Here is a 20,069-nt window from a genome sequence, read left to right as displayed (position 1 = left end):
GTTACATACAGCAGCTAATGAAACAAAGGGAGGAATTAAAACGAAAAGGGCTATTGGTACAAAGACCCCCTTTGGATATAGCAATGCATAAGCTTAAACCTGGAGATAGAGTCCTAATTAAAACTTGGAAAGAGACCTCCCTAACACCCCAATGGGAAGGTCCCTATGTTGTTCTGTTTACCACAGAAACAGCCGTCCGAACTGCTGAAAAAGGCTGGACACATGCCAGTCGAGTGAAAGGACCCATCACTGCAGACACCCCTTGGGAGGTGACCAGTCACCCTGGAGATCTACGATTGACTCTTCGGAAAACATAAGAACGCATATCAACTGGTAATATGAATGACTGAGAGGGAGAAACGCCGACTGCAGCTACTGGTCAGAGACAATATTCAAAGGGTGGAAAAGGAACTGAAGTGTCCTCTTATTTGGCACACGTGGGATGATCTGATATCAGTGGCTGAGGTCCTCGCTGAGATAAGGCGGCCACTTGTCTAACAGACCTGGGTGCATTAAATGTGGTGATCCCAACTGTAGGGCATGGATAAAAATATTTTGCGGGGCATGTAGGCTCAAATGGTGGGTTTTCCAATCACAATTAGGTGGGGGTATCTGGTGCCATACTTGTGATTGGGATTGGAGGAGGGAAAACACTCACACGGCCCTAAGGAAATTTGCAACAGCCCCAGGACAAAGAGAAATCCCTTATAGGGAAGCAATAGCATTAATTGAAAATATAGAGCAGAGGAGACATTGGGCCCTGGCCTGGGCAATGCATCACCAATCATATAGGCTCATCTGCCAAAATCAGAGTGTGATATTAGACCAGGTGTGTAAAGGGAAAAAGATTCATGTCCCCATAGAGTGGCAAGTTGAGCCCCGAAATTGGGATAGTACCGTACGTCGCTACTTCTGAATATATAAGAAACGGGCCCGTAAGGCTCGGAGGAAAAACCAGACAGTGAGACTCAGGCCCTGTAAAGCTCGCTAGGAACGGCAAAGAGTCCGCCATAAAATCAGAGAGATCCTTTGCCTGGAGGCCTGGCAGCCTGCCCTTAGGAGTGGGGGCAGGAGTTAAGGAGATAGCCCAAATAATGCACCCCCTGAAGACTACCCCTGCTGCTGAGAAGATAATGATCCCTGCAGACCGATGCACCCAGGCTGGCAGGCGAGGCAGAGAGGTAAGGAGTAGTGGGGGAGAGCAACGGGCCACAGGAACAGGAACGGAGCACAGGAATGCTCCAGGTAAAAGAGATATGGTTATAAAAGGTGAACAAAATTTGTTGCTAGGACCCTGCCCTGCTTGGCGCGCTATTTTTATCATTATAATCCTGAGCTTCCCGACTGCCTGGGGAAACCCCCATCAGCCTTATAAAGGGAACAAGATCCTAGTCAAACGGACCCTGATCACTGACTGGTCTCAGGCCTTTTTGCAATCTACCGGGTCTATGGGAAATACCATAGGGTTAAGTTTACTAACATTAGTTCTGCATGACGGTCTGCTGTACGCCAAACACGAATGGAAGAGGCAGAAAACTTGGCAGCTTCAAGGAGTAGTGGGAGAACAAATTAATATTGGATGTCGAATGGTTAATGGATCAGACTATACAAACTCAATCTCAATCAGTGTTTCCATGGGTCAGGAGGATAAACAAATAAATTGTGAATACCCAGCACGAGACTGCTGGCAAAACTTCACATTAACTCACATGGCAGAGGTAGTCTGCCTCTGGGCAAAAGATACACAGGGCCTTTCTTTTAAATTCATAATAGATACTAAAACACAATCTACCACTACTAAACCTCACATTATCACCGTTTCACCTACACCACCGGTCATACTTACGCCAAAAATTTTCAAAATAGGACCTAATATAATCAGAAAAACTGGTCAGCAACAAATATTATTCAATCCAGCATGGTCTCTCAAACAGGTCGAACTGCTGATGCAGACCAATGTTTCAGAAATCCAGCCAGCTTTTTCTCCGTTTTTGCAAACATCCTTTGAAGGCTGGACTACTTGGCTCAGGAAACGCAGCTCTTTTAAAACAAGGAAACTTAGAGATGTGACTGGTGTTCTAGGCACAGGACTGGGAATTCTGAACAGCATCGATTCGGAGGTACTAATGAACAAAATGGCTGCTACAGCCAGAGATCTGTCCAAATTACAGCAACCACTGAGGTAATCTCTGTTGGCTTTGGGGACACACCAGTGGATGTTGTCAAACATTTTGCCAAATTGGGACAGAGTAAATGTGAACAATCACAAATTGGTGATTGATGCACTTGGTGCCACACAAAATAATGTCTCCTTAGCCCTCAGCTGTATCCAGGCACAATTATGGATGCAGTCAGTCTCTGCTGCAATTATAAGAGAGGGCGAGGAAGGCACTTTCCCCACAGAAATTCGGAAAATAATCTGGGACAATGCCACTGAATTTGAAAGGGAATTCCAATTCTTGTGGAAACTGGTGAATTTTGCTTACAACCCTATTTCTAATACAGTCACTGCCTTTGTCTTGACCATACAAAATGCCTCTGTACATCTAATTTTTCCTGTCATTGCATTAGGAATAAACCATGACGGAGCTGTCCTCTATCCTACAGAACATAGAGGATGGGCCCGTCAGTTTGATGACAAATGGCAAACTGTTGACTTGGAATCTTGTATTGTACGAGAACAATTGGGGTTCATCTGTGAGGGCAATGTAATTATAGCTCAAGATATCTGTTTGGACACAGAGCAAAACATTTGCCATTTTGAGATTCGCCCTAACAAGGCTTCTAAAACAGTTCTTATATACATAGGCAATGGGTGCACGTTTTAGAACTCTTTGTGATTCTGTGCTAGTAGATAATATTATGGTGGATACAAAGAATCACTCAAACTTCTGTGCTTGTCACTTCTCTAAGATTACAGGGTGTGACACCACTTATGAAGCTACAGTTACCTCTCACCACCTATTACAATCTAACTACACACTGATTCACAAGCTAATGCCCACCCCGATTGGGATGAACTTCACCCTAGTGAGACAACTATTGTTCCATCAGGACCTGATCAAAATTCTTGAGAAAATCAAGAAAAGCAGACAGAAGACCCTAGTAACTGTTCAACATGACGTAGAGAAAATACACCAGGTAGTAGAAAGGGTGAAGCAAGATGGCAATCATAGGTGGTGGGATACGCTGTTCAAATGGTCACCTACTGCCACAGGTGTCCTAAACAGTATGTGCCATCCCATTGTCGTTTTTTTAATTCTGATTATACTAGGATTTATTTTGTCAGCAGTTCAATTTGTTATGAATTGGAATATGATGAAAAGGCTAAAGAAATTAGCATGTATAATTAATGCACAGAGCTTAATTGATGAAATAGACCATTTAGCGCTTGCTAGGAAGGAGCTAAAAAGATTTAATGAACAAAATTGGTAAAAAGAGAAATGGGGGATTGTAATAAGTAGCAATACGTTTGTTCATTAATAGCTAGATAATTTAAATTATAAAACAATAGCTAAACAGGTCTTGTTTAGCAGGATATAATGTATACCTATGTGCAGTCACATATGGTAAAACCTTTAACTTCGTAAGAATTGCTTTGTTTACAAACCCCCCCTGTAACTGGATACAGCTACATCTGGTAACAATTACTAACTTCGCTAGAATTGCTTGGTTTGCAAATGCCACCCCATAGGTATATGAGACCCTCTGTAACTAAATACCGCCACATCTGGTAACAATTATTAACCTTGCGAGAATTGCTTAGCTTGTAGAATTTAGACTTATAGATATGCCTTATAAGGAAAGCGGCCAAAGAGGAAGACTTGGGGCCTTCATCCCACGACCACCAGAAGGCAGAAAAAGACCCCCTAGCAACCAGAGGAGCAAGCGCAGGAGACGGACCACGTCATCCAGGAATCCGGAAGAAAGAGACAGTAAAAAGCGAACTTTAAAGGGGGAAAGGCGTGCGCCTAAGAGGAGCGGGGACTCCTGGCCGCCCAGCGCTGAACCTTGCTTACTCTCGCTTGCATAATAATAAAGATAATTATACAATTCTTAAATTTGGTGAATTCGCTTATTACAAGGAGAAAGGGTTTTTTACTAACCCTGAAAGCATATTTGATACCTCTGAGTGGGAAAAGCTCGGGATGGCCCTTTGGGATGCAATCAGAGACGGGTTCAAAGACACTAAGGGATTGAGTACAACATAGAAATTAATGATAACATTTTTAAAACAATTACAAGTGGAGAGGACAGCTGCAGCCGGAGCAGCAGCAGCCCTAGAGGCAGACGACCCCGCGATGACGTTTCCAGCATATGCCCCAGAGTTTTTCACGGGGGAGGACCCATTAATACCCCCTTCTGCACCCGCGGAGCCGGAGCTGCAGGCCCAACAGGCAGTCTCAGACAATAACAATGCGGTCCTACATGCCGCACTGGGTCCGCAGTCTGCATTGGAACCGGAGGGGGTGGAGGTGGATCTGCCGCTCCTTCCTCCGGCACCGGGTTTACGCACGGGGTGTCCCGTGGTATCCCCTGAAGAGTTAACAACAGCGATGGGAGGGCGAATCTCTCCCCCGCTACCCCCTTCGCCCTCTGACTCACTGCCGCCCAGCCACCGTGGCGGGTTGTCGAATGCAAATCGCAGATATACAAATGCAAAAGCTTGTGCCACTTTGAGAAGGAGAGAGTGCGGCGGGAGCGAGAGGCAGCCCGCGCTGGCTCCGCAGCCCGGCTAGCTCGGGCACGGCTTGAGATGTGTCAGAACAAAGGGGTGTTTATACTAAGCTAAAGACTCTGATAAGATTAAATTCTCGATTTGAAGATTTACTACTCCGGGCATTTAAGAATGTCATGGTTTGACCAGGAAGGAGTGGGAATTCTGGGAAGCTGTGGTCAAACCAATGAAGGTTTTGGGTTTCATACTGACACCTGGTGTAGCCAGTGGGGTTTGGACACACCTCCGAGAATACACAGGGGTTAAAAGCAAGGCACTGCCCTGGCACTTCCTCTTTTGGACATCGTCGGGCGAAGAGGTCAGATCTCTTCCCCCGCCCAGCCCGCTGCTGCTGGGCGGGGGAGGGGCCGCCATGCGGTAGGCCTGGGGCCTGGACAGAGGTGGGGGTTGAGGGGGCTTCGAGGATGGAAGGGTGGAAGGTCCCAGAGAGTCAGCCCTCGGGCAGCCCCCCCCCCCCCCCCCCCCCCCTTCCCCCAGGAGAGAGAGAGAGCCGGCGGCACCGAATGTGATGGCAGCCAGCCAGGAGGAGAAGGGGGAAGGGCGCAGCCCGGCCGGCCGCAGCAGCAGCACGTGTGGGAGTATCATCTCGTCCCAGGACAGACAGAGACTGAAAACTTTTAACCCTTTCTTGCATGATTGGGGCCTTGCAAAAATGCTAATCCTCCTCGAATCTGAATAAGAAGGGAGATAAGAGATGAGATAAGATAAGGACCTGGCCCGGAGAATGTGGAGATGATTGGATGGGGAGAGATGATTTGGAGTGGCCTTTTGGCTGGACTTTTCTCGTGGCTATGGACTCAGTTGTTCCTGTGACACAGACTGCATTTAGGGGGAGGCAGTGCCTCAAAACCAGGAAGGTTCTTCGTGAGGACCCCCCGGCCCCAGGGGGTTGGAAAAATATGGGGGGACAGAGGTCCCAAAAGCAGAGACTGTGCCTTTTTGGAGTGAGACAAGGCATCCTTGAAAGACAACCCTAAAAGCAGCTCTGGTCCATGCCGTCAGTGGTGAGAGCACTGGGCATGGAAGGACGATGTTACAAGCGGCAGAAGGACTTTTTTTTTCTTCCGGGCGGTGCCGAAGTAACAGAGAAGCACACGAGGTTTCAGTGTGTTTCCAGGAGAAGCCTATGGAACGAGAAGGACTCCTTTCCTCTTCATGAACTGATGTTTGAGTATACTAAAGTGTCGTGCCGGGCTGGGCAGTTGTTTTGGGAGAATGTATTGGATTGGGAAAGTCAGGTGGTGGGGGAGGAGAAAAATGGTTTTTTTGTAAGGTTTTCAATTCTTTTTTTTTTTTTTCCTTATAGTCTCTCCCTATTTTCCTGTAGTTTAAGTAATAAAGTGGTCTTTATGTTTAAGTTAGAGCCTGTTTTGCTTATTCCTGGTCACATCTCACAGCAGACACCAGGGTGAGGCATTTTCATGGGGGGCACTGGCTCTGTGCCAGGCTCAAACCATGACAAAGAACTTCTCTGAACTCTGGGACTCTGTTCATATTCGGCTTTTTTTATATTCTTACTAAGAAAGATAAGGCTGCAGCTGCTTTGTTTTCAATGTGCCCTGTAATTAATGAGATTTCGTTAAACAGCAAAGCTAGCAAAGCTATCTCTGGAATTTCTCCTGCGTAACAGCAGGTGCCATCTTTGACCCCGACTACCTAGCTAACACCGCCTTTGGCCGCTTGTAATATTACACCGGAGGAGAGGGAGGGATCCCTGAGAGGGGAGGATTGTTGCGGTGTGTTGCAATGTCCTGTTTTAAACTTCCGGGTCCCTTCCCAGGTGTGCCTATGCCTTCTCCCTTCCCCCTCGCCCCTTGCTGAGTGTGCCCTGTCAATCAGGCTAACATACCAGCAAGGCATCATGTGGTTGGTCCCTCAGGCCTGGGGGACATTGGATAGGTGTCCCTAGTCCCTTGAGACCCTGCCCCTTTCACCTGGTTGGTAGCTCACCTGTCCCCTCCCCTTCCCCTGTCCTGGAGCTTAAAAGGTTAATGAGACCATGCGGCCTCCATTCTGTTGGCAGCAGTTGCCCCGGTTCAGACCTCTGTAACCATGGAATAAACATCTGGCAACCCTCCAGCAGAATCCTCTCCTTCTTCTCTTCACCATCGCCAGAAGCTCTCTCTCCTGAGGTAAACGGAGTTCCTGACAAGCCTGGACTTGCACCAGTGCCCCGCTGCAATCTCCAGCAGCCAAGGTATCTCTGGGGTAAAGCACCACAGAAGCCGCCTTTGGCTCAGCAGCAAGGGTCACACTGACCCAGGCTGGTTATATTGGGACTCTTATTCCAATAGAGGATGACTCCCTCGACTTTATGCGTGAATATAACAGCGTCGGGAATAAGAGTCCTGAAAAAGGCAGCAGCCTCCCTGAACTTTTAGCAGAAAATTCGGGCAAAAAACCGGGTGTCCCAGTCCCAAAACCCGAAAGGCTGTGCCAAGATCTCTTATATCACTATTGGGCATGTGAAGCAGATGTATTCAAGTAATTTTGGCTTGACAATTTGACCATATATGACAGGCATGCTCCATTGGGACAAAATGGCGGCGCCTTATAGGGAGTTGCCGTACAAAAAAATGGCGGCCCCCTACAGAAAAGTGACGTACAAGAGGGCGGCCCCCTGTGCCGAGCATGCGCAGTGCGGTAGACACCATTTTATAACCATCGAGACTACCGACTTCCAACTACAGCACCACCTCTGGCCGCTTCTATTATTGCAAGAAAAAGGGACGACAAAAAGTTCTCTACAGGAGCACCGACAGAAGAAACAAATCTATAGAATGCAGCTCAACCATATCTAAAGAAACCATTTTATGTCCTCCAGATACCAGAGACTTTTCGAATTTTAAATCAAGTGCTCATTCAGAAAAAGCAATTCTGCAAACCCAACCAGCAGGAAACCCAGAGGGCACATATACAAAAACAGTACAAGGGATATCTGAGTCATTAATTTCATCCATAGACCACCTCACGCAAACCATTGCCACAGTGCAAACAGAAGCCATCAAAACATGCTTCAGAGATGAAGAAGACTGGCAAATATTGCTCAGAGCCCACAAAAAATATAAAGTAACCTAATCAATGTCTTAGATGCAAAAAGGGAAAACACCATGCAAAACAGTGCTGTTCTAAATATGACATAGATGGAAATCTTCTACTGGGAAAAGTATTTTCCAATGACAACCATCTGAAATTTCTCCAAAGACAGAACACTTAGGGAACTTTAATGTTTATAGATAATAACTTTCAATAAGTTGAGTGTTGATAAGATCAAGCAAAGTTAAGTTTCACTACATTTAAGTCTAAGTACTCTTAAGTTACATCTTGCCACTTTGATATTCTGTTAAAATTAAGTTTATTATTTCTTGCTATCAGAATTCATTCATTCCAAGTTTAAGTGTTGTTTAATATAACTTATCCTAGGTTTTGTTAAAAGTTATTTGTCTAAATTGTAAGATATGTAGTTATTTTTCTAGCGAGATAAGACAGCTCTAATTGAAACAGCTGAGATGAGATGCTAACAAACACCTGTTTGAGTGGAAGAAGATGCAGTTTGTTACATCATCAATTTCATTGAAATTTCTATTCTTCATTACAGTCTCTGCTGTTTTCGTCTTTTATAGGTGATTTTGATAAATAGTAACTGTTATTAATATTACATGAATGTTTAAAAAATGTTGTCTTAACTTCTTCAAACATTTGCTGCTGTTATACTGATTGCATAATGTGAATTCACTGATTTTTTTTATAAGAATTATTTACAAGGTATTGTTATAGTATTTACAGCCAGCTTCCATCAACCAGCCAGCTTTGCCATCTCTTTTCGCGATCACCTATAAGACACGTGTCGTTTCAGGATCCTACCTTTTTTGTTATTGTTGTTCTCTAGCTGTTAATGCATCTCTTAGACCAGGTTAACTCTCTGGCTGGTCCCTACACTAACCTTATGGTTTGATCTAATGTTGTCTCATAATTTTAAGTATTTTTCAGAGTTCTAAGAAAAGATATTTGAGCTTAATTGAAAGCCTCCTCCAGAGTGCTAGTCTTGTAGCTTTCCTCAGTTACGACAAAAGCACTTTATAGAGTCCAGCTGCAACATTAATTTTTTTTTTCTGGGTTTCATACTGGGTAATCAGTCTCTCATGCATCTGCATTTCCTCCACCTTCCCACTCTCGGTGTCTAGAGCCAGGCTCACAATCCTGTCTGTGACCACTTTCAGATCTTTGAAGAAGAGGTTTGCTGTGTTTGAAGCATCTTTATCCTGAAGGAAACTGCAGAGGGATTCAATTAATGTCTTTACTCATGACTGACTGTTATTCTTAAGAGCCTTGTTTTAAAATGTGTTAAAAGACAACCACCAATTAGAGTTTGGGCTGTGGCCAGGCCCTAATTCTACTTGGATGGGATGTTTAACAACAAACCCAGGTGTTTTCTGCATCAAAACTAGATTTAAGTCGCTTTGACTTGACAATTTGACCTTGCTAATATGATAGCTGAACCTACTTAAAAGTGAGCTTGGGGAATCGTTATCCAGACATGATTTTCCAATTCTCCATTGATTTGAGATTTATCAGCTGCTGCAGACTCTGGGATAATGGTTCAGTGTTATAATGCTTATTAATTATATAATTTCACATGTGTTATTGATTAGGTGTATTGTCTGATTAATTCATAATTGCTGTCAGTTTCTTCTTCATTACATGCATTGTTTTGCTCTAGTGTTTCCTCATGCTAATAATCAAAGGGTGTTAGTGGTGACAACTTATGTCGTTATCTTATCTATCTCTATATAATTTTGCAAAGCAGAACTAATCAATATTTTGTTTCTTGTATTAGAGCCCATTTTTCACTTCTAAGATTTTAAGAAAATCCTCCAGTCCCTGCGGGGGTGTGAGTTTGCTTGTGTTTCTGCAAGTATGGAGTCTGGGTAAATTTCCACAAAGAGCATGAGACCCTATCAAATGCAAGAAAATGCTGACCACTCCATAAGCAGAGAGGAGAACACACGGATGTGAATTGCATGGAGATTCCGACTTGCACCTGACGTCTTGTGCTTCAACCACAGAAAATTGTGGCCTTTATAAGTGTGAGAATCAGTAGGGTTGTAGAATTTTTGTTAGCTGATAGCTTAAGGGAAATACGGGGTTTGATCGAATGTTATACTTCTGCTTTTTGGCCTCATTTGCTCTTAGTAGTGCAACTTTACTGGTTAGCCTACCTAGAACAAATGTTTGGGTGACTTTAGTTAATGTTTTAGGTTTAGATACTTTGTGTTTATCTACTGCTACTCCAGAAAATCCATTCTCTACTTGCTTGGGCAGTGTACCAGAAGAAATTTGGCCTATACCAGAAAAGATCATCAAAGCTATGTAAGACACCTTGCAATGGGCATTGTTGAACTTTCCAGGTCATATTAGCACTCATTTTCCCCCTCATAAGCCTTTTTATTTGCATCAACGGGTGGAAGAACTGCCTTGGCTATTAAAGCAACCTGTAGAAGGCCTCATGGTTTTTACTGATGCCTGTCGATAAAACTTTTAAAGCAGGCCTTACTTGGCAGGGCAAAAGCAAATGGCTCAGTGAAATCCTTGAGGTGAAGGGACACAGCAGGTACTGAAAGGATTGCTTGATAAACAAGAAATGAGGGAGGATGGGTGTAGGAGCGATGGTGGGTAGGACGGTTGGGATGGACAGAGACGAGAGAGCTCTGAAGCCACGTCTTGGAACTTGCGGTTTATTGCAAAGGGCGTGGGTGCAGGGGCCCTGCTTGGAGCTGCCAGCCGCAGCTCAGAGCAGGCTCCAAAGAGGAGCCCGAAAGAGAGAGAGAGAGAGAGAGAGAGAGAGAGAGCAAAGAATAAGAGAGAAAGAGAGGACGGAAGAAGAGTAAAACAGGACAAAGTTCCCGTTACAATACAATAAATCTTCCTCTGTGCTGAATATTCTAATTTTCACTAACCAATCTAGTACAAGATACAAATCCTATAGCATTTACATACAGCCTATAAGAATCATTACATTACCATACTGTGTTACATTTTAAACCCTAAAAACTACTCTTTGGACTCCTTCTGCCAAGCTAGTAGGGTCTGCTCTGACTCTTGGACCTCTCTGCAAGCAGAGGGTATTGTTTAATCAAAAGGAGATTACCTTCAGCCAGCCATACCATTGTTTTCCAGTTGTTCAGTAACTAAGGCTTGGTATCTCAAAGCTTGCTTTCATTTCAATCTCGCTTATAGTTTCCATATTCTCAAAATCTTTTGCCAGGCAATCATATTTTTAAGGCTTTCCTGTTTCATCTTCTCCAACAGATGGGCTGAGCCCACAGAACAGAGTGCTGAAAGCAGTTCATGTTATGAATCATCTATGGTTAGTAGGTAATTGTAGTGAACTAATCAATCAGCGCCACCTGAAAAAATCCATTGCCCTCAGAACTGTGGACACTTCTGCTATCCTTGGGTGAGATTAGAATATGTGGAGCATGGATTAGATAGCTGTGAGTTTAGAGGAGGAAGTTTCCCAAGTTGTGAAGAGTGCAGACCTCGGCACACCCAAAAGTTCAATACCTGGGTGGTGTTATTCCAAGTAACAGGAATAAAAGTTAATTCCCCATAAACCTCAAGAAGCGCTGGGCTTGTTTCCTTTTCATGCATCCTGGTGCCCGTGGGTTGTGGCCATGCAGGCTGTGTGGGAGGCAGGGTTGTTTGGGCTTCTTGGTGTTTTCTAGGGGTCCTTGTTCTGGATGGTGGATGAACTCTCTGGCCTTTTTCTTCGTGGAGTGTTGTTGTCTATCCTTGTTGTGGGGTGCTGTGCTTCTTCTCAGCTTTGGATTGGGTTTGTCGGTGCTCTTTTGGCTTCCATCTTGTTTTTCAGACTCCGGCTCATTTGGTGGAGGAGCTTGTGGTTTTGCCTCCTTGCTGGGGCTGATCTTTTCACACTGGTTGGCTGTGGGGGTCGGAGTGCTGGCTGCTTCTCTAAATTAACCCACCAGGATGGCATTGACAGAATATGTAGCTTACTTGGGCCAATGCTACCGGGGTAGTTTCCTTTTTTTTATCCTTAACCATGCCAGGAGATCCTTTCCATACATTTTTAAATTGGTATCCCCATAAGTGACTTTGCTAAGTTTGCAAAATGGGTAGGAGCTGGAGGAAAACCATACCGGGAAGCCAGTAGGCCGAACACAGAGGATTGATGGTGTAACATAACCAGTGGTGGTACAAAATTGGACGTGTGCAAAAGGCTGGGGATTAAGCCAAATGGCGAGGGCTTCCAAGCAGGTATGACAACACAGTTACTGAGTGAAAGTGGACAAGAGACTCAAGAACTAGACTTGCTAGGCTCGGTACCTGGAAATTATTACTTGTTTTTTAACTACTTTTTAAACTCAAAATCTACTAATATGAGCAATGTCCTAGTCCCACGTCCCAAAAATAATAGCGTCATTCTTAATCCCAATTCTCCATGGTATAAGAATGTGACCAAATACTCCCACAATTGGACTTATCCTGGCAGTGCTGGTGCAAATGTGACTGTAAAAAAGCTTCCATCAGCTATCTTTTTAATCTGTGAGGAGTTTGAAGGAATGTGTTGTATGAACCTCTCTGACCATTCTGCATCCATTCACATGAAACTGAAACAACTACAAGATAACATGAAGAAATTGACTGTGAATGACTGGGGTTTGGATGAACGGTTTAAGGAATGGGGAATAACCAGATGGTTGAAAGATATGGTAAAGGGAACTTTGTTAGTATTAGTAGTCATTATTTTATTGCTTTGTGTTATTCCATGCATAATTAAGTTGGTGACCTGCTTAGTAGAGAATACAGTAAAGAGGGTCTGGCTGGTGCAAGAAGAAGAAGGGGGAATTGTAGCAATGTATCTGAACAACTTAGGCCTCAGTGTGCACCAGCCATACTGCTTGTAACTGTTCTTATCAGAATTTTCTCAGGGCACTGTGGAATTCATCAAGGTTACTAAGACATCAGCTGTGCTAAAATAAGAACGAAGAAGCTGAGAAATGGCATACCAGGATCGCAAGAACTAGATAACAGAGTACTGTAGGACACCTGCACGGTAATCAATCACAGACACCGAGAAATGGAGGCAGAGAACGAGAGAACAAGACAAAGGCACCAATCAAGAAGTGTGATCTTAGCAGTTTGTAGAATCTATAAAAGTGTGTGTAATGCAAACAATGAACGGCTTCTGCTTGATCATATTGGTCAGTTGTTCAGGAGTCCTGGTTTACCTGCAATAGGCAGGCAGGGAAGTGTGAGCTTGGAGGATCAATGTGTATTTAAACCCGAAACCTGTCTTAGCCAGGTACGCACGTCTTTGGTGGAAATATCCCCCGTGTGTCCCAGCTGGAATAAAACATACCTGCTTTACAATTTTTAATTGTGAAGTCCTTATGCCACAACTCACCTCCTCCTTCACCATCATGTACTGTTAGATGGTCCTAAACCTATATTTTACCTCAGTGTGCTATCCTACCTGAATCAGACTCAGAAATCATATATCCTAGCTTTTGAAAGGAGTTAAACAAAGAATTTTGTATTTTTGCCTAGTTTGGTAGCTTGTTTTTACTTGTTTTTGTAGTTTGCCTAAACATTGTAACTTTCATTTTATAATTTAGTTTTACTTCCTTGATTTTGCTTAAACTTTGTAACTTTCAATCTATAGCTTAGTTTTACCATATAACTGCAATTCATATCTTTGTTTTAATTGCTATTTAGACTATTAGCTCATAGTAGAACGTTGAAAACAAGGGACTGAGAAGATGAGCAAACCTCCCCAGCTGTGGCTTGATTACAGTGTCCTAAGACCTTCAGAACACTAAATAAGTAGAAACCTGTCAAGATGAAAGACTCATAAGTTTTGCCTTGCTGAGGCTAATTGCACGAGTCTCACGTTACCAAGATAAGAGGTAAACAAGTCAGTACAGATGGACAGCGCATGCACAAGCATGGAAGTTCAAGCAGAGGACATGATGAGGAAGACGCTGGAATCATATAAAACACCCCAAAATAAAGAATGCAGTTCTGACCAAGAGACAGTAGATGACAATCTTGCTCCACGAAAACATAAAGGACCAAAAATCCAAGGAATTTTTAATTACGTACCTATTACGTACCAAGGGGGACAGACTTTGAGCGTGGCTTGGGGAATTCTTTGACTATTAAAATGTATAAAACCCCGAGGGAGCAATGCCCAAGCAGGTGTGTTTATGGAAAAGGACACCTCCAGCACGTTCCAGTACTGAATAAAGGAATGCTTTCTTAACAGGTTATGCCGTTAAGTGATTTTCTTTATATCTCTGTACTTTTGCACTTTCACAACTTTACTTCCAAAACATCTGCATTCTGAATATTAGTAGTCCAAACCACAGGTGGATTATGCCTGTATTGTAGAAGCAGGAGTTAATTGCATGCTTTTAAACTACTCTTTTATCTCCCTGTCTCAATTGTCATCCTGGCTTTTAGACCTCTGTGACTTACCTATCTTGTCATCTCCAAGTATTTGAAGTTTTCCTTAGAAGTGTCAACACTTGAAAACATATTTTCACATTTTTCTCAGCTCTAGAATTGTCCCTGGTTATTAAATGTGAATAAAGTCCTATCTTACAATAAGAAAACCTACTGGAAAAGCCTAAGGGATAGTTCGAGTAATTTTACCTGCTCACTTTCCCTGCTGCAACGACGAAAGATGATTGGGTCTTCTTGGGCATTCTCCGCACCCCCACACCCTCCCCCTACCGTCTCTGATTGGCAGTGCGATTTGTCCTAAGAACACCAGGTGTGAATTGCAGGAGGAACTGTCTGAATGCTTGCACAATTAATGCATTCCAGAGATGGGGGAGCTGTGATGATTGTGACTGACTTTGGCACACATCGGGCTGCAAAAGAGTTTAAAATGCTGCTGGAGAACGGACCAACTGGTCTCCCGCGATTGCAGGCAGCTTCCGGGTGGATCCCTCCCCCCTCCCCGGCAGGGACAGCTGCAAGGTACATTCAGCCCAAAAGATGGGAAACACTCACTTTTGGATGGGTAAGTAAAAGCACTAAGATCTGGTCACATCTGTATATAAAATCCTAAAGTAGCTCCATAGATGCTTTATTATTGTGCATTCTGCAAGGCCAAAGACTGTAAACCTGTATGTTTCTAGCCGAACCTGCTGAGATTTTAACCCTTTACACCTGCTTATACTGCATTGGCAATATTTAGATACTGTATTAGCAATAAATTTAATCATAATCAGCCACATAATCAATGTCATACTTCTTGCACCCGACCGAGAGTCTTCTCTCTACTACTCCGCCACACCTAGTTTCAAAAATACCTGGAAGAGAACCTCTAGTAATCTCCCATAACAGCATTTTATATTTAGCTCATTATTCCAAGAGCCCAGTCTAAAAACATGACATTTTTATCCCACCACAAGTCCGTGATTTATAGGCAGCCTTAAATCCTTCCAAAGGAAAATTTGTTTTGCTCTGCCCACCTCTATGACAAATTTTTTGTTTAGCTTTCTTTATATAAAACCCACATAACTCCATGACTTGCAGAAAAAAGGCATAGTTAATGGAAGAGCTTTTCAAAGCAATTACTCTAATATTTGGTATTTAATATTTTAAAATATTGTGCGGTAACCAAGGACCTACAGGTATTTCTGTCAAAATATACTTGAAGTATATGATACTGTTAAAATTGTAATTAGCCAGAAGAGGGCAACTGAAGTAATATACTACAGAACATTTTATTAGGAGATATATTATTAATAAACATATTTGTTAAAAAAGAAGCTGCTGAGACACAATCCTGGCTCAATGAGCTAAAAAAGTTAACCATAACCTGCAGTAAGCAACATGCTTTTTAGGCCAATACCATAGTCACATATAAGTTTGAGATGTAACAAAAGCCAGCAATTAGAATAAGAGGTCCACATAAATATAATCACGGCAAAAAGGACGTAAGTCTTCACTTTGAACAATGTGTCAGGATAATTGTATACCAATGCAAAGATATTCTTTGTGATCTGTGCACCACTGTAAGTCATTCTGTTGCAATCAGTCACAGGAAGCTTCATCTCCTTAATCCTAAACCACGTTTTTGTCTACTAACACTGAAAAAAGGTCCAAAAGGATTCAGGAGTTTGAGGGAGAGGAGGAGTAAAGAGCAAAGTAATTATTCATTTCCAATGTAGAAAATAATTATTCTCCTTTATGCATCTTTCCCTCTTCTAGTCTTAGTGGCACAGGTAAATTTGACATACAGCATATTTGGTTTGTTAAGAAACAGTATGAAAAACATCCTAAATTTTACACAATATATGCTCACATTATTATTACTGTACAAACCTGCTAGAAATAGTTCTCAGCAAAAGTCAATTAACTCTGCACCTGCATAAACGCAGAGTCTTTAGGTTAAAGTGTATCAACTTAGAATTACATTTTATAGCCACTATTAAATGAGTATGCTAAAAAATTGTAAAAACAGCTAAATACACTTAATCTCTTACTGGAAAATACATTCACATTGTGAGACTCGAGGAATATTTTTGGATGTCATCCTCTTTAAGAATATGAGTAACTTCACTCCTATTTACTACAAAAAAAATAAAACAAATTTACCTTTAACACTTTTTCTGTTAACATCAGCTCCTTTTTCAAGTAAATACTGAGCAATTTCTTTGTGGCCTTTGTAACATGAGATCATCAAGCATGTATGCCCATGACGGTTTGATACTTCCAAGTCTGCTTTGTGCTCCACAAGGTATTTTACTATTTCCAAGTGACCATCAAAACAGGCTGCTCTAAGCGGAGTTGAATTTGTTAGAGTTGTGTTGTTGACAGATGCACCATGATCCAACAGACACTGAACCACCTTCAAGTGTCCAGCAGCTGATGCTGCCCATAATGGTGGAGCGCCTTCAATGATCTCACCATCAAAATTAACCGAACCACCAATCTCTATAGAAGCAGAGCAATAATCCAACAAGTATTCCACAATGTCAATGTGCCCATAACGAGCTGCTATCAAAAGTGGTGTGGCACCGTTGGTTTTTTCTGACATTAGTAAGGCCACCTCTTCTCTTGTTTTGCTTGCCAGTAACTTGGAAAGGAGACACAGCTTGCCATCACGAGCTGCGATGAACACTGCTGTCTTTAGATCCATTTATCTGTACCTCTATTTCTTGAAGGATACACACCTGCCCTTTTCAGAGTCACATACAAAAGCTTATTGGAAACACACAGCCCCAACTTTTTCTCAGATCAGACAGATGGGAAAACATGGAGATGCTGAACAAGGTCCTGACAAAGCAGAGGCTTCACTTGATAACTCTGAAAAAGAAAAAATTCTGGATGTTTTTACCTTCTACTTCTCAAACAAGTATGTGCAATTACATTTTTCTACAGCTATACTCAAACCACTGACTGTGGTGCACCAACATCCAGCTGCCGTTCATGGGACTTCCTGGATTGCACAGTATCTCTTAAAGGAAGATATCGATCAGGAGGCCAGGTCCTAGCAGTGAGCTATGCATACCATTTGCAGGAAAACACTTTCCCCTCACAACATGACAAACCATTCACTTGTATCAACTTCTGCTTTTAAACACAGCCTAAGTAAAAAACCACGAGCCCCACCCCCTCAGGTCCTCTGAGGAGCCCCATGCTCACAAACACACCCGTCCCCGTGCTACCTCCATCCTACTGGCGAGGGAGCAATTTCAGAGCCTGATGGGAAAACAAAACACGTCCTTGCCACAGTCGTGTGATTTAGTATCAGACACCACCGAAACCCCGAACTTGCCCTTCCATCACAAACACCCTCGGCCTGCCCAAAACCCCCCGCCTCCAAACCTCCTCCTTCAAGACGACGCTATATTTGCCTCTCACCCCAACCCTCCCTATCCCCCGCCCCGCCCCGGATTACCCCGTGCCTCGCTTCAGATAGCCCCTCTATTTTCTATCTCTAGTCAAACAATCACCCGCCTCCCAAACCACCCTAGAATCCCCAAAAGCCTCTTCCCAGTTCCCTCAGAATCGCTCCTCACACGACCGCTGGAACAGGACAGCCTCCACCGCCTGCGTGCAGAGGCAGCAGCAGTGGCACCGCCGCGCCGCCCACAACAGGCGGGGAAGGACCCAAGGGTGCGGGCTACCTCCCCAGGATGCCACCGGCTCTCTCCCACCTAAGCCACTTTCACACGGAAGCGCCCGCCGTCTCCCCCACTCCATCCAGCTCCTCCACGAACGACCAGTCCCCACAGCGACGAACGTCTACCGCCAACCCTACACTCCGAAACAGAGGAACCAACCAAGCACATCCCAACCACCGCTGAGCCCAATGAGAAACCCGCCTGAGCGCCGCCAGCCACTCGGAGCAGGGCGGGAGGTGGGACTACGCCATCGCTCAATCTACGCTTAAGAATGGGGCGGTGCTGGCGGACGGTGGTGATGCGGTAGTTGTCCTCTGGGGGGGGGGCGGTGCTGGCCCCTCGCACCGCCCTCCACTAAAGCGCGTGCGGGCTGGCAGAACGCGGCGGAAAGGAGGTAGGTTTTGATTAGCTGTGGTATGTGGGGATCAGGTACGGGGAGTTGTTTTTCCCCAGCCCGTGTTTTCTTTTCCTTTCTCTAGAATAAAACAAAAGGCAAGGCAGTGCTAGAGCGGAGCGTGCACCGGCGGGGAGGAATGTCAGAGTGGTGAGGGAACAGCGAGGGCGTACGGTACCTGGAGAGGGGCGCTTCCATGGAGAGTAGCAAAAACCCGCAGGGCTGTAGGAGGAAATCCCTCACAGCTGACCATGTGTGGATCTGATCAGCAGTTCCGGGCAATAAACCCATCCCTTGCAGCGGGATGCAAAACCTGCCCTGTCTGGAGAAAGAAAAATGTGTGTTTCCTGTTAAAAATAGTTTAGAAACTGTTGTAAAATAGTTAATAGATCGTTACGCATGTACTGTTAGTTTGGTTATTATATTGTAAAAGGGGTTAAAAGGGTAGTTATAAGACATACGGTACTCAACGTACCATAATACACCTAAGTAAAGTGCACCACCCCCCAAGCGAAATGAGCCAGACTGGACGGAACTGTAATGGGCCAATCAAGTGCCTTAAATATTCCTGGAGTGACGTTATGATGCTTGTATATTCCCATTCATCTGTTCTGTGCCTTTAAGACCGGCTCTTAAGAGTGGAAGTTTTGTTTGGGTTTCTCTTATCAGGACAGAGACAAGCGGTACATAGGACTGTTTTCTTCACTTCCAACTTCAGCTTGCTGCTTTTGCTTGCTCTCTTTTTCTGCTCTTGCTTCTGCTCTGCTTTCTGCCTCTGCTTATTAGCTAGTTCTAGCTAAACAGTCCACATTGTTTCCTGGACTGTTTCTCCTCTCCTGTTCCTGTGACCATCTCGAACCTGCTCTGGACTGGGACCCGGGAACACCGAAGGTTCGGCTGCAGCGGCTGGCCCAGCGCTGGAGGGACTGAGAACAGAGCAACCACCCCCGAAAGAGACTTTCTGATTTTGCCATCTTTCTCAAAGCGGTGTCATCGGGTATTGTTCATTTTGTGTGCTGGGGGGTGCTGTGTTTGTCAAATAAACAGGTTCTTTCCACCTCTCTCTCCGAGGAATTTTTTCCCGAATTGGTTGGGGGGAGGGGCCGTGTGGGTTTTGCTTTCTGGAGGGGCCCTCCTTTGCAGATTCTTTAAAAAATTTGCCCTAAACCAGTACAAATCTTTGGCGCCCAAACGTGAGGTGAGAGAGAGAGTGGAAAAACCCTGTTTTGACTGCATTTTGGCTGCTATTACTCTGTGTTCGTTTAAATCAGCTAATAGCCATGCTTTTTGGATTCATAATGTCTGTTGGGGTGAAGGTTTGCATGCATTTCTGGTCCCTAGGGTTTTTTGAGATTTTAATACCTCTCTGGTCCCTAGGCTTATTTTCCTATCCAGAAATAGCTTTAGTATTGCCCCTAATACGTAGTTTTTACATCAGAGGGGCTGTGACCAGAATAGCTATCCTGCTGGGTTTGGTGGCAATAATGTGCAAGAAGTTTATAAACATGCTGGGGTCTGCTCCAGATATGAATGGTTCATGGCTATGGTTATGCATCCAGTTTGTCGCAGGAGGAGCAGGAGGGAATGAGGTTTTTCAGCCTCTGCTTTCCTCCTTCTCCTATGAATCAGATGTATCACTAGTGAAGGATGTTCAGTTTCCTCTCAACGCTGAAGAAACCATCTTCCTGGTATTTGAGACAGAGTATCCATCCTGAACTAGGTGAAGTGTCTAGGAGAGGTGAAGGGTCTGTGGAGCTAAAGCTGAAGGAGA

General features: G+C 44.1%; 1 protein-coding gene across 1 annotated transcript in view; it reads right to left on the bottom strand.

Annotated features, from left to right (window-relative positions):
- The window catches only part of LOC135460590 (protein fem-1 homolog C-like), an 82,468-nt gene extending 65,552 nt beyond the window's left edge, over positions 1 to 16,916 (bottom strand). The window contains exon 1 of the mRNA XM_064737479.1: positions 16,373 to 16,916. Within this exon, the coding sequence (XP_064593549.1) occupies positions 16,373 to 16,916 (544 nt within the window). The remainder of the gene's footprint in view (positions 1 to 16,372) is intronic.
- Positions 16,917 to 20,069: the final 3,153 nt, after the last annotated feature.

Source organism: Zonotrichia leucophrys, unplaced genomic scaffold (genome assembly GCF_028769735.1).
Source record: "Zonotrichia leucophrys gambelii isolate GWCS_2022_RI unplaced genomic scaffold, RI_Zleu_2.0 Scaffold_62_284954, whole genome shotgun sequence".
NCBI lineage: Eukaryota > Metazoa > Chordata > Aves > Passeriformes > Passerellidae > Zonotrichia > Zonotrichia leucophrys.
This window is presented reverse-complemented; position numbering and strand designations above follow the sequence as displayed.